General features: G+C 39.7%; 1 protein-coding gene across 4 annotated transcripts in view; it reads left to right on the top strand.

Moving 5' to 3' along the window:
* The first annotated feature begins 1,044 nt into the window (after positions 1-1,044).
* LOC106604487 (protein FAM83H) overlaps positions 1,045-12,726 on the top strand; it is a 33,903-nt gene continuing 22,221 nt past the window's right edge. For 3 of the 4 annotated variants that reach the window (XR_006769999.1, XM_014199158.2, XM_014199149.2), the window contains exons 1-2: positions 1,046-1,323; positions 5,366-5,829. Coding sequence is in view for 3 of the 4 variants with exons in the window: in XM_014199158.2 (XP_014054633.2) it covers positions 5,386-5,829 (444 nt within the window). In the remaining variant the exon portion in view is untranslated. Of the gene's footprint in view, positions 1,324-3,770; positions 3,931-5,365; positions 5,830-12,726 lie in introns of all 4 variants that reach the window. The other variant, XM_014199165.2, reaches the window with a different exon arrangement.

Consider the following 12,726-nt stretch of genomic DNA (forward strand, 5'->3'; position numbering starts at 1 on the left):
GTTGAACGTCTAATAGAAAACCTTCTTTACCTCGGTGATATACCGATCCCATACATCCAGTGGAAACGTCATAAAAGACGTGAAGATTTTTCCTCTGCACAAAAACAGCTGTCTGTCCCAAGCTCAATAGGCTAGTTGATACAATGTTACAAGTTCGCTAGTGAGAGCTTTATGCTGGACACAATGTTTATAAACGTTTATTATTAATTTGATACAATGTTGCACTTTACTAGCGATACCTCAAGTCAAGACAAATAGAAAGTGAGGCAGACAGGCGGAGTAGAGAAATGAATTCAACTGAAAGAACCTGTTTTTTTTTTTCATCAGGATATTTTCTTCTGTTTTTATTTGTTGGCTTTAGGCCTAAATATTTTACTTCGTTGATGATGGAAGTTATAGGCATACTGCTGCATTGGCCTATCTCTAAGTTTCATGCGCTCCTTTCTTTAGTGGCAAATGGATCAAGGTTTATCAGTGTGTATGGTGCTCCTGCATTACTTAAATGTACATGTTTTTATTTTTATCATGTTAATTCAGATTTGTATGATTAACCAGGTGACAATGATTTAGAAAAACGAAAACATTATTATTGAAATGAAACTTCCACTAAAAATGCGCATATGAAAATCAGAGCTGGCACGCAGATCGGTAGAACTGGTAGGATAAATTGTAAGCTTCCCCAAACTTGAAACTCACTGGTCTTTACTATTACACCCATTAAACAAATTCGCATGAAAAAAACGTGCCTCTTTTAAACAAATTCGCATGAAAAAAATGTGTCCCCCTATGGAAATCCAATGCCCATCCATCTGTTCTGGCGCCGGCCATGATTATCGTTAACAGTTGACAAAGACTACCAAGACAATGACCAATATTTATACAGTCCTATCACCATATGACTGTTCTGCAGGGAACGACACTCGACAGAGTTCAATGTACACCACATTCCTATTATATCCGATTGTTGGAGGGTGAGGGCTGAAAAATCCATGCTACAAAATAACTGTAAAAAAAAAAAAAAATAGAACATTTGCAGTTGCAATCTGTAAAGTTGAGGCGGGGCAGAAGTCGTCAGCAATATGTGAGACGGGCGTTTTTCTCATTTATGCAACTCTTCCGTTCTCCCTAGCATGCCTCAAGCAAGCTTAAAAATAAACAGGTTCTGCCGGAGTAGGTGATAAAGCCAAGCAGCACGCTCTTTTTGACGAGTCCAGCACGGACATACAGTCTCATTGGAGAGAAGAAGGACTATATAGTAACAAACAGCCTAAAATGAAACCATGGACGTATTCAATTCATGAAGAATCTCAGTTGAGCCATAAAGTGAGTTCTCAAAATTGTTTCAGTAAACATATGGGAAGATAATGTGTAACATTTCTCTCTTGGTTAATATTTAGGCTATATTCTTTTTTAAATCAACATATTGATTTGTTCGTGGGATTTGTTTTGGGGATTTATACCTACTTTATTTAAACACCAAAATAGCAAGGTTATTTTGTTGAGCTGAGAAACATAATTGACCCCGAAGTTATAGGTATTTCCTAGAAAAACTATTATGTTAAGTGTATGTTTGTTAATAGTCTCATTATCCTCTGCATGTTTGCATTATGTTGGGCTTTTGAGTACTGTATTTCCACAGAGTTTCTAAACCCAGAGGCGCAACATCGCTAAACATCCGGGAACGCTTGCGAAACAGACCAAACAGAACAGGATGGGGTTTGAGAAGTCAATCAGAGAAGTGGAAAATGATTCCTTAGTTGTTAATTTTCTCGTAATCTAAAAGGCACAACCTAGATTCTTAAGTAGTTGAACATGTTATTACTCAAACATGAAAGTTACCTATATGGAAGGAGTGCCTGACGGCCTGCACATGCGCAGGTCGGCGCGAGACGACTTTCAGATCCGAAGACGTGTTTCGACGCATGAGCATTGCGAGCCAATGTCGCCATGACATCGCCTACAAGCGTGATCAGGGATTTCTATTGGAGAAGCAGTTTTAGCCTATCTTCTTCACACGTGTACGGTCTTTGGTATTACTGTCTTTTCATGTCAGCCTGCCTAAATATGAACTTGCAAATGGAGTAAGAATTGACTGTTGTGCCAGGGGGAGGAGCCACTCCATAAGCCTTTTTACCCTGTGGCATATATCCCCCTTTCCACTTTGTTTTAGTGTTGGGTTACACAGGGACATGCACAAGAGAATATGAATATGTAAATGGTGACATATTTTGTTTAAGGCTGATTTTGCAAATACGGGTGCTTTTGGATGTTAAATATTTTCGAAAATGAAACCTCTTGAAAGTGCTTTTTATCTATCTGAATATTTTCTTCACTCTGTCTGGAAACAAAATCCAATAGTGGCCGAGACCATACTATTTCAGAATTGTATCCGTTTCCCCAAATACCCGAGGGGAAATATCATTACCACCACGTTATAAAATGTGCTATCTTAGTTGAAAAGGATATCACAGAAATTGTGCTTAAGATATTTTATAAAACATTTCTCATGATTTTTTTTAAATCATGTTTTTTTTTACTATTTGGAAGTTTTCTTAATTATATGTATTAATCATGGTCATGTCTAATTGTCCATATATGCATTGATGATACTCAGAAACATGTATTTACCACATAATCATATTATCTTAAGAACAAGCATAAGGTTCGCCTATTGGAAAAATCATCAATATCAATTGTAATTTAATACACCGTTTCCTCCAAAATATGTACCGTGGGGGTAATGACTTAGCATTGTGGTAATGACAAATTACATTTCATATAAAACAACTGATGAAAAATACCTTTAAACATTTTAATGCCACAGTTGTACATGTTTAAGTGTATTGTATGTTTCCCAAGTTTGTTCTTCAAATTGCATGTGAAGTCTTCCAGTAGAGTTTGAAGGCTACCTTACACCTTCTCCTTTACAGTCAAATGGACATTAAACTTCTCTTTTGTTCCATCTTTTGTTTTTTTCTCTCACTATTCTGCCTTGCATTCTACTCAAACCACCATGTTTGTCGTCCACCATCAAAAGCGGAAGTCAGCAGCTCTTTCTCTTTGCAAAGAGGGCACTCTCGATACATGCACTATTTGGTCATCTTCTCGCAACACAAAGACCCAACCAATTCTTAAATGTTGCTGCTTTTAACCACTCTGTGATATAACAACTTGTCTGCCATGAACTGAAGGTTGGCATGTGTCTTACACTGGCATGTCTCTGTCTTTCACTGATGGATTGACAATCCAAAAGGGACATCTTTTGGTGAACTCTGTGTATGACAGCTTGACCTCTGATAATTCGAACTTCTGATGGAGTTTTGCCAGTGTGTCTTTCAGTTATCGCTTCTGCATTTTATTATTGTGTCTTGCCAATCTTTCCCTTTTTCCTGTTGATGCTCAACTGTTATCATCATATTCAAAGAGCATTTTTATTTCACCTTCTATTGCTGGACTAATTGCATTCAAATGTTTCTTTCTTGAGTACTGCAGACAGGTTGGCCATTTGTTGTTTCCACTCATTGTCTTCGCAGAGAATCCAAATTCTCTGTGGGCCATTTTCACCATGGAATACTTTTTAGTAATTTCCCAGCCAAAACCTTGGATATCACTTGTTGGTCTTTTGCACTCTGTTGCTTCTGATATTTATCTTGCGGCTTTTGGTGTTTTGTTTTTGTTCCGAGAGAATCCAAAATACGGATCTTCTCTGACAATCTATCATATATTTCTTGTAATACTTTCTCATTTTTCTTTCCCGTGGCCTCCAACAGCACATCTGCCATACATAGATCTCTGTAGACTTTGGATCTGGTTTTTTTTTCACCTTCCTACGGCCTCTCTGTCTTGGGGTTTCCGAGTTTTAATAGGAGAGGGAATCCGGTGCCATTTGAGTGGCAGGTAGGCCATCATTCTGTAGCTGTAAGACTTCAGGTGAGTGATGTGGTGTGTTCCTTGACATGTTCCTTGACTCCATAACCACAAATTTCTGGATAGTTGATCTTCTGTTTCTCTGGTTTACTTTCCATTGCCCCCCCCCTTTCTCACTGGGAAAGTTGTGAGATGGGTTTCAGTTCACCACTTTCTTTTCTCTTGAGGTATCTTTTTGTTTCTTAAGATACTCTTGGTATCTTATAGGATCTTGTTTGATTTTGTTAATACATGTCATTGTCCTCTCCTTGGTTGATTTAAGGGGGTATATTATATAAAAAATTAAAATAATAATAATTAAAGTCAGTAATAACCATAGAAAATCACATAAATAGACATCAAAATCACTCAATCATCCTAACATAATCCAAAATGTAATAGTCTTATTTAGCAAATAAGTGTTCAATTTCAACTTAACCATGATCATATATGTAATTTATGTTTCTTTTCAGGTCTTAAGGTAAGTAAAAATATATGAACTAATACATTTTGTCATTACCACCACATTCTGTCCTTTGCATCACAGTTCATTATTTGGTGGAAATAACGTGTGGTGGGAATTACATTTTTACAGTATTTGGTCATAAATAGCAGGGATTCTAGTATGCTAAATCCAGTTGAACAGCTTGCATACAATTTATCCTAAATACACATAATTAAAACAATTAAAAAAAATCTAACATAATTTGATGACATTATAGCCTATTTGGTAATGACGTACAATATTATCTTCTCAAGTCATATTTACCTTTATTTTTCTATAATTTCCCAGCATCAAAATTTGAATCTCCCTCCATGACATCATCCCTATTCATATCCATGGTAACCAAGTACACAAACTTAAAATAAACGTTATTATCATGTAATTTGCTTGTCGTGGTGGTAATAACACACGTAGAGACGACTGTATTTTGTGTAAAAAAAAGGTTACAAATGGCTTATGCGCATCTAATATGTATATTGTGTCCATTTATTTGCCTCTTTTTAAAAACAGGTGCATTAAATATTTTCTAATTATCAACACTTTTGTAAGTGTAATACATAGTAGAATGTCAAAAGTCTGGGTGTGAGACAGGACAAACCTGTGCAAAACAGTGAAATCCAGACATGAAAGGCTTTAGAAAATAAAACAAACAAAAAACATTGAAAGGTGGGGAAAAAAAGTTTAAGATTATTTTAGTCTCCACTTAACATTTACATTACATTTACGTCATTTAGCAGACGCTCTTATCCAGAGCGACTTACAATGGATGTGATTTTTTGTTGTTGAAATTAACATTTTATTTTACAAATCTAACCCTGAGACACAAAAAGGCCCGCATTTGCAAAATCACCCATAAATAAGCAGAATTGATCATAGCCTACACATCTGTCACCGTATAACTTTGTTTCCATCCCTCCTCACTACCAAGTTCTCATATTGTGTGTACCCTCTCAGGTTCTCTCTCAGGAATCAGTATGGCGCACCGCTCTCAGTGTTCCTCAGCCGGGGATAACCCCCTGGACCCCAAATACCTGCCTTCCCACTTCCGCGAGGAGTACCGGCTGGCCATTGACGCACTTGTGGAGGATGACTTGGAGGGCTATTATGAATTCCTCCAGAGTGCGGATGTGGTGGACTTCCTCTCCAGACAGGAAATTGAGCACATTAGGTGCACAGTGCAAATTCCGTACCAGAGCACTCAGCCAGAGCTCCCGTATGTAGAGACTGAGGGAGATGGCTCTTCAGACACGTACTGGCCTGTGCACTCTGACTTGGATGCACCTGGTCTTGACCTTGGCTGGCCCCAACAGCATCACTTCATAGGCCCCACCGAGGTCACCACGCTGGTTAACCCCTCTGAGCCAGATATGCCCAGTATCAAGGTGCAGGCTCGTCGACTTATCAAGAATGCTCAACAAGTATGTCGATCAGCTCCTTATTATACTAACACTGATTCTGTTGGGCAATATGTTGTGTAGCAGAAAGGATATGCAATAGTACAATAGTAAATGTAGAATCAGGGGCATAGTCGGTTTTTGAACATGGGGGGGCCCAATTTAGGCGGGGTGTGGGGGTCCTCCCCTAGATTGTTTTAGCAAATGTAAAATTATTTTCCTGCATTGTAAAGGCCCAATGCAGCTGTTTTTGATCTCAATATCAAATCATTTTTGGTTAACAATTAAGTACCTTACTGTAATAGATTTCCATTAAAGTGGTCAAAAAGAAAATAATTTTTTGTTGCAAAAAACTATTTCTAAAGCAAGAATGTCACTAGGACTGTCTGGGAGTGGTCTGAGTGGGGGTGGGGAGGGGGGAATCAAAGTGGTGCATTAACCACAGTGTAAATCAATCCACCAGAGCAGAAGGGCCAAATGGGAGGGAAATATAACCAATAACCTCCACCCACGCAAAACCTGCTGATTAAAACATCCTGTGTTGATTTTATTTTCAACCAGCAACTATCAGGAAATAACAGTTGAAATGATAAGCTGTTATACAATATGATACAAAATTTGATATGATACAGAGTTTTGACTGCACTGGGCCTTTAACAAGGCCCAGTGCAGCTTGATATACAAGCGTGAAGCAGCTTGATATACAAGTACCCCTAATTCAATTCCGTAATGCTGAGTGTCAAGCAGAGATGCAGCAGGTCCAATTCTCAACTGGGCATCGAACCCCCAACCTTTCAATCTCAGGGTGGACTTTTTAACCACAAGGCCAAGGCAGTTATTTCAAAATATTATCTTTTTATCTGGTTTTAGACATTCAATAAGAGATGCACCAATGTGGATATTGCGGTCCGATACCGATATACTATTTTATTTAACATTTTATGGCCATTCTAGCACAGATAGATACTGTAACAAAGTTATGTTCATAAGGCTAATAAGAAAATATGTGAAATTATTTGATTACATTTTCTACTTGCATCACAAAGTGACTGAAATGCATTCAAAATGTTTTGCAAAGTTCACGAAAACATCAGGGAAGATCATCAGGTAGGAATTGTGTGTCTAGAAAATAAGATCTGCATTGCTTTCAATTGCGGTTATGTCACTGTCCCTTCTAATGAGACCTGCAAGGCTTATGAGCATCGTAGAAGGAAACAGAATACATGTGTTCCTGTGAGTTGTAACCTTCCGTGATGGGGTCATAATAGCTTATAGCTCTAAAGGTTAAGAGCTAAAAAGTATTTTCCCCCTTTCTGATAATAAAAAAAAAAAAAAGCATATTTTTCTGCTGAATGTAATCAGATCTTCAACCAAAACCTAATATTAGATAAAGGGAACCTGATTTTACAAATACCAAAAATATATACTTATTTCATTTATTTAATTAACAAAGTTATGCAACACCCAATTCCCCTGTGTGAAAAATGTATTGCCCCCTTACACTCTGGGGGCAATAACTGACTGTGCCACCTTTAGCTGCAATGACTGCAACCAAATGCTTCCTGTAGTTGTTGATCAAATCAAATTGTATTGGTCACATACACATGTTTAGCAGATGTTATTGCGGGTGTAGCGAAATGCTTGTGCTTCTAGTTCCTTCTAGTGCAACAATATCTAACAATGGAACTAAGAATATATAAATATATGGATGAGTAATGTCAAAGCGACATAGACTGAGTTACAGTAGATAGTATAGAATATAGTATATACATATGAGGTGAGTAGTGCAAGATATGTAAACATTATTAAAGTGACTAGTGTTCCATTTATTAAAGTGGCCAATGATTTCAAGTCTGTGGAATCTAGGCAGCAGCCTCTCTGTGCTAGTGATGGCTATTTAACAGTCTGATGACCTTGAGATAGAAGCTGTTTTTCAGTCTCTCGGTTCCAGATTTGATGCACCTGTACTGACCACACCTTCTGGAGGCAGTGGCTCGAGTGGTTGTTGTCCTTGATGATCTTTTTGGCCTTCCTGTGACATCTGGTGCTGTTGGTGTTCTGGAGGGCAGGTAATTTGCCCTCGGTGATGCGTTGTGCAGACCGCACCACCCTCTGAAGAGCCTTGTGGTTGTGGGCGGTGCAGTTGCCGTCCCAGGCGGTGATGCAGCCCGACAGGATGCTCTCAATTGAGCATCTGTAAAAGTTTGTGAGGGTTTTAGGTGACAAGCCAAATTTCTTCAGCCTCCTGAGATTGAAGAGGCGCTGTTGCGCTTCCTTCACCAAACTGTCTGTGTGGGTGGATTGTTTCAGTTTGTCAGTGATATGTATGCCAAGGAACTTAAAACTTTCGACCTTCTCCACTGCTGTCCCGTCGATGTGGATGGGGGGGTGCACCCTCTACTGTTTCTGGAAGTCCACGATCATATCCTTTGTTTAGTTGATGTTGAGTGTGAGGTTATTTTTCTGACACCACACTCCCAGAGCCTTGTTTGTTGTTGTTTCCTACCTTCACCACCTGGGGGCGGCCCGTCAGGAAGTCTAGAACCTAATTGCACAGGGCGGAGTTCAGACCCAGAGTCTCGAGCTTAATGATGAGCATGGAGGGTACTATGGTGTTGAATGCTGAGCTATAGTCAATGAACAGCATTCTTACATGGGTATACCTCTTGTCCAGATGGGATACGGCAGTGTGCAATGTGATGGCGATTGCATCGTCTGTGGACCTATTGGGGCGGTAAGCAAATTGAAGTGGGTCTAGGGTGACAGGTAAGGTGGAGGTGATATGATCCTTGACTAGTCTCTCAAAGCACTTCATGATGACAGAAGTGAGTGCTACGGGGTGATAGTCATTTAGTTCAGTTACCTTTGCATTCTTGGGTACAGGAACAATGGTGGCCATCTTGAAGCAAGTGGGGACAGCAGACTGCTTCAGTGTTACTTGCCTCGAAGCGAGCATAGAAGTAATTTAGCTCATCTGGTAGGCTCGTGTCATTGGGCAGCTCGTAGCTGTGCTTCCCTTTGTAGTCTGTAATAGTTTGCAAGCCCTGCCGACGAACGTCGGAGCCGGTGTGGTACGATTCAATTTTAGTCCTGCATTGACGCATTGCCTGTTTGATGGTTCATCAGGGGGAATAGCGGGATGTCTTATAAGCTTCCGGGTTAGAGTCCTGCTCCTTGAAAGCAACAGCTCTAACCTTTAGCTTATTGCGGATGTTGCCTATAATCCATGGCTTCTGGTTGGAGTATGTATGTATGGTCACTGTGGGGATGACGTCATCGTTGCACTTATTGCTGAAGCCAGTGACTGATGTGGTGTACACCTCAATGCCATAATAAGAATCCCAAAACATATTCCAATCTGTGCTAGCAAAACAGTCCTGTAGCTTAGCATCTGCTTCATCTGACCACTTTCTTATTGACCAAGTCACTGGTGCTTCCTGCTTTAGTTTTTGCATGTAAGCAGGAATCAGGAGGATAGAATTATGGTCAGATTTGACAAATGAGGGCAAGGGAGAGCTTTGTATGCATTTCTGTGTGTGGAGTAAAGGTGGTCTAGAGTTTTTTCCCCTCTGGTTGCACATTTAACATGCTGGTAGAAATGAGATGAAACGGATATGAGTTTTTCTGCATTAAAGTTCCTTTAATGCAGGAAATTATGGCCGAATACAGCTCATTGAGTGCGGTCTTAGTGCCAGCATCGGTTTGTGGTGGTATGTAGACAGCTACAAAAAATATAGATGAAAACTCTCTTCGTAAATAGTGTGGTCTACAGCTTTTCATGAGATGTTTTTGTTTAATTTAACCTTTATTTAACTAGGCAAGACAGTTAAGAACACATTCTTATTTACAATGACGGCCTACCCCAGCCAAACCCGGATGAGGCTGGGCCAATTGTGCGCCACCCTATGGGACTCCCAATCACGGCCGGATGTGATACAGCCTGGATTCGAACCAGGGACTGTAGTGACGCCTCTTGCACTCAGGTGATGTCGTCGTTCAGCCATGACTCTGTGAAACATAAGATATTACAGTCGATAATAAAAAAATGTAACATTTATTTAACCTTTATTTAACTAGGCAAGTCAGTTAAGAACAAACTTATTTGCAATGATGGCCTACCAAAAGGCAAAAGTCCTCCTGCGGTGACGGGGGCTGGGATTAAAAATAAAACAAATAAATAACATATAAATATAGGACAAAACACACATCACGACAAGAGAGACAACACAACACTACATAAAGAGAGACCTAAGACAACAACATAGCAATGCAGCAACACATGAAAACACAGCATGGTAACAACACAACATGACAACATGGTAGCAGCACAAAACATTATTAGGCACAGACAACAGCACAAAGGACAAGGTGGAGACAACAATACATCCCGCAAAGCCACCACAACTCTCAGTAAGAGTGTCCATGATTGAGTCTTTGAATATAGAGATTGAGATAAAACTGTCGTTTGAGTGTTTGTTGCAGCTTGTTCCAGTCGCTAGCTGAGGCAAACTGAAAAGAGGAGCGACCCAGGGATGTGTGCTTTGGGGACATTGGGGCTAGGGGGTAGCAATGAACCCTGAGACGGGATTGCTAGCAAGGCTGGAAATTCAAAACATCAAAAATCTAATAATTTCAATTTCTCAAACAATCAACTATTTTACACAATTTAAAAGATAAACATCTCCTTAATCTAACCACATTGTTCGATTTTCAAAGAGGCTTTACGGCAAAAGCATAAAGTTAGATTATGTTAGGACAGTACATAGCCACAAAAGTACAAACATCCATTTTCAATTCAAGGTCAGGCGTCACCAAAAGCAGAAACCAGCTAAAATTATGCACTAACCTTTGACAATCTCTATCAGATGACACTCCTAGGACATTATGTTATACAATACATGCATTCTTTGTTCCATCAAGTTCATATTTATATCCAAAAACAGCATTTTACAGTAGCGGTGAAATTCAGATTTTTTTCTTCTCTGAAATGCTTCCGGTGAACAACGTTACAATTTACAAAATTACTATTCGAAAACATTGGTAAATTATAATATTGTCATTCAAAGATTTATAGTTTAACATTTCGTAAATGCTACTGTATTGCCAGATTTCAAAATAACTTTGCTGGGAAATCACAAGTTGCAATAAACCGGGTGCTGTGCTAAGAACAATAGGCTAGGCTATATAGGTTAGCATCATCTTGTAACCATGTAATATCAATAATACTATTGTCAATAATCCCTTACCTTTGATTATCTTCATCCATTGGCACTTCCAGGAATCCCAGGTCCAGAACAAATGTGGTTTCTTTTGACAAAGTTCATAATTGATGTCCAAATAACTCCAAGTTGTTAGGCTTCGGTGGCTACTAAAAAGTAGCGCGGGGTGGGAAGTCACGCAAAAAGTTACAAAAATAATCTATTTACGTTCGTTCAAACATGTCAAACGTTGTTTAGCATCAATCTTTAGAGCCATTTTTAACGTGAAACATCAGTAATGTTTCAACCCGACCACTCCTGTGTCTAGAAAAACGTTTTAGAAAAAATGTCTCGCGTCAGATGATTGCGCAGGTGCAGGCAATAATGGAAGTGACGACATCCCAGGGAGGTCAACTTCCCTGCATTCTAATTCGATCTCTGTTCATCATAGACGCTTCAAACAACTTTATAAAGATCGCTGACATCTAGTGGAAGCCGTAGGAGTTGCGAAATGAATCCTTTCTCACTGCGTTATCTATTAAACAATGACAAAAAAAAATAGTACAGCCACAAAATTATTTTTTTCTCTCAGGTTTTCTCAGGTTTTTGCCTGCCATATGCGTTTTGTTATACTTACAGACACCATTCAAACAGTTTTAGAAAATTCAGAGTGTTTTCTATCCAAATTTGGTAATAATATGCATATCCTAGCTTCTGAGTTGGTGTAGGTGGCAGTTAAAAATGGGCACATACTTTTTTCAAAATTCTCAATACTGCCCCCTAGCCCCAACAGGTTAACAGAATGTGACTGGCAGAATGGGTGTTGCATGTGGAGGATGAGGGCTGCAGTACATATCTCAGAAAGGGGGAGTGAGGCCTAAGAGGGTTTTATAAATAAGCAGAAACCAGTGGGTCTTGCGACGGGTATACAGAGATGACCAGTTTGAGGAGTATAGAGTGCAGTGATATGCCCTATAAGGAACAGTGGTGGCAAATCTGATGGCCGAATGGTAAAGAACATCTAGCTATTCGAGAGCACCCTTACCTGCCGATCAATAAATTACGTCTCTGTAATCTATCATTGTTACGTGCCTCCTAGTAGGAGGGAGGTGCAGGAATCAGGAGCAGGAGAGCAAGGAAGTCCCAGTGGCACAATCGTTTTATTTAAAGAAATCCCAAACAAACAACAACATGGGGGAAAACACGCTAAAACGAAGTCGCAACACACGGAGGAGAAACTTCTACTCCTAGATGAATGAAACAAAACGGTAACATACCGTGAGCAAAGAAAACCCTGTGGTGCAATACACGCACCCCTAGCAAAGTAACACAGAACAATCCCGCACAAAGACTAGCAGGCAGCGGGGTGTAAATAAACCCATCGAAATCAACTAAATGAACACAGGTGTGAAAAAAGACTGACACAAACGAAAAGGAAAAATGGATTGGTGGCAGCTAGTAGGCCGGCGACGACGACCGCCGAGCGCCGCCCGAACAGGGAGAGAAGCCACCTTCGGTGGAAGTCGTGACAAGCATGTATAGGATGGTTATCTGAATCAGAGTTAGTTTGGCAGCTGGGGTGAAAGAAGAGCGATTACAATAGAGGAATCCAAGTCTAGATTTAACTTTAGCCTGCAGCTTTGATACAGTTGAAGTCGGAAGTTAACATACACTTAGGTTGGAGTCATTAAAACTCATTTTTCAACCACTCCATAAATTTCTT

This window comes from Salmo salar, chromosome ssa01, assembly GCF_905237065.1.
Source record: "Salmo salar chromosome ssa01, Ssal_v3.1, whole genome shotgun sequence".
NCBI classification, from domain to species: Eukaryota; Metazoa; Chordata; class Actinopteri; order Salmoniformes; family Salmonidae; genus Salmo; species Salmo salar.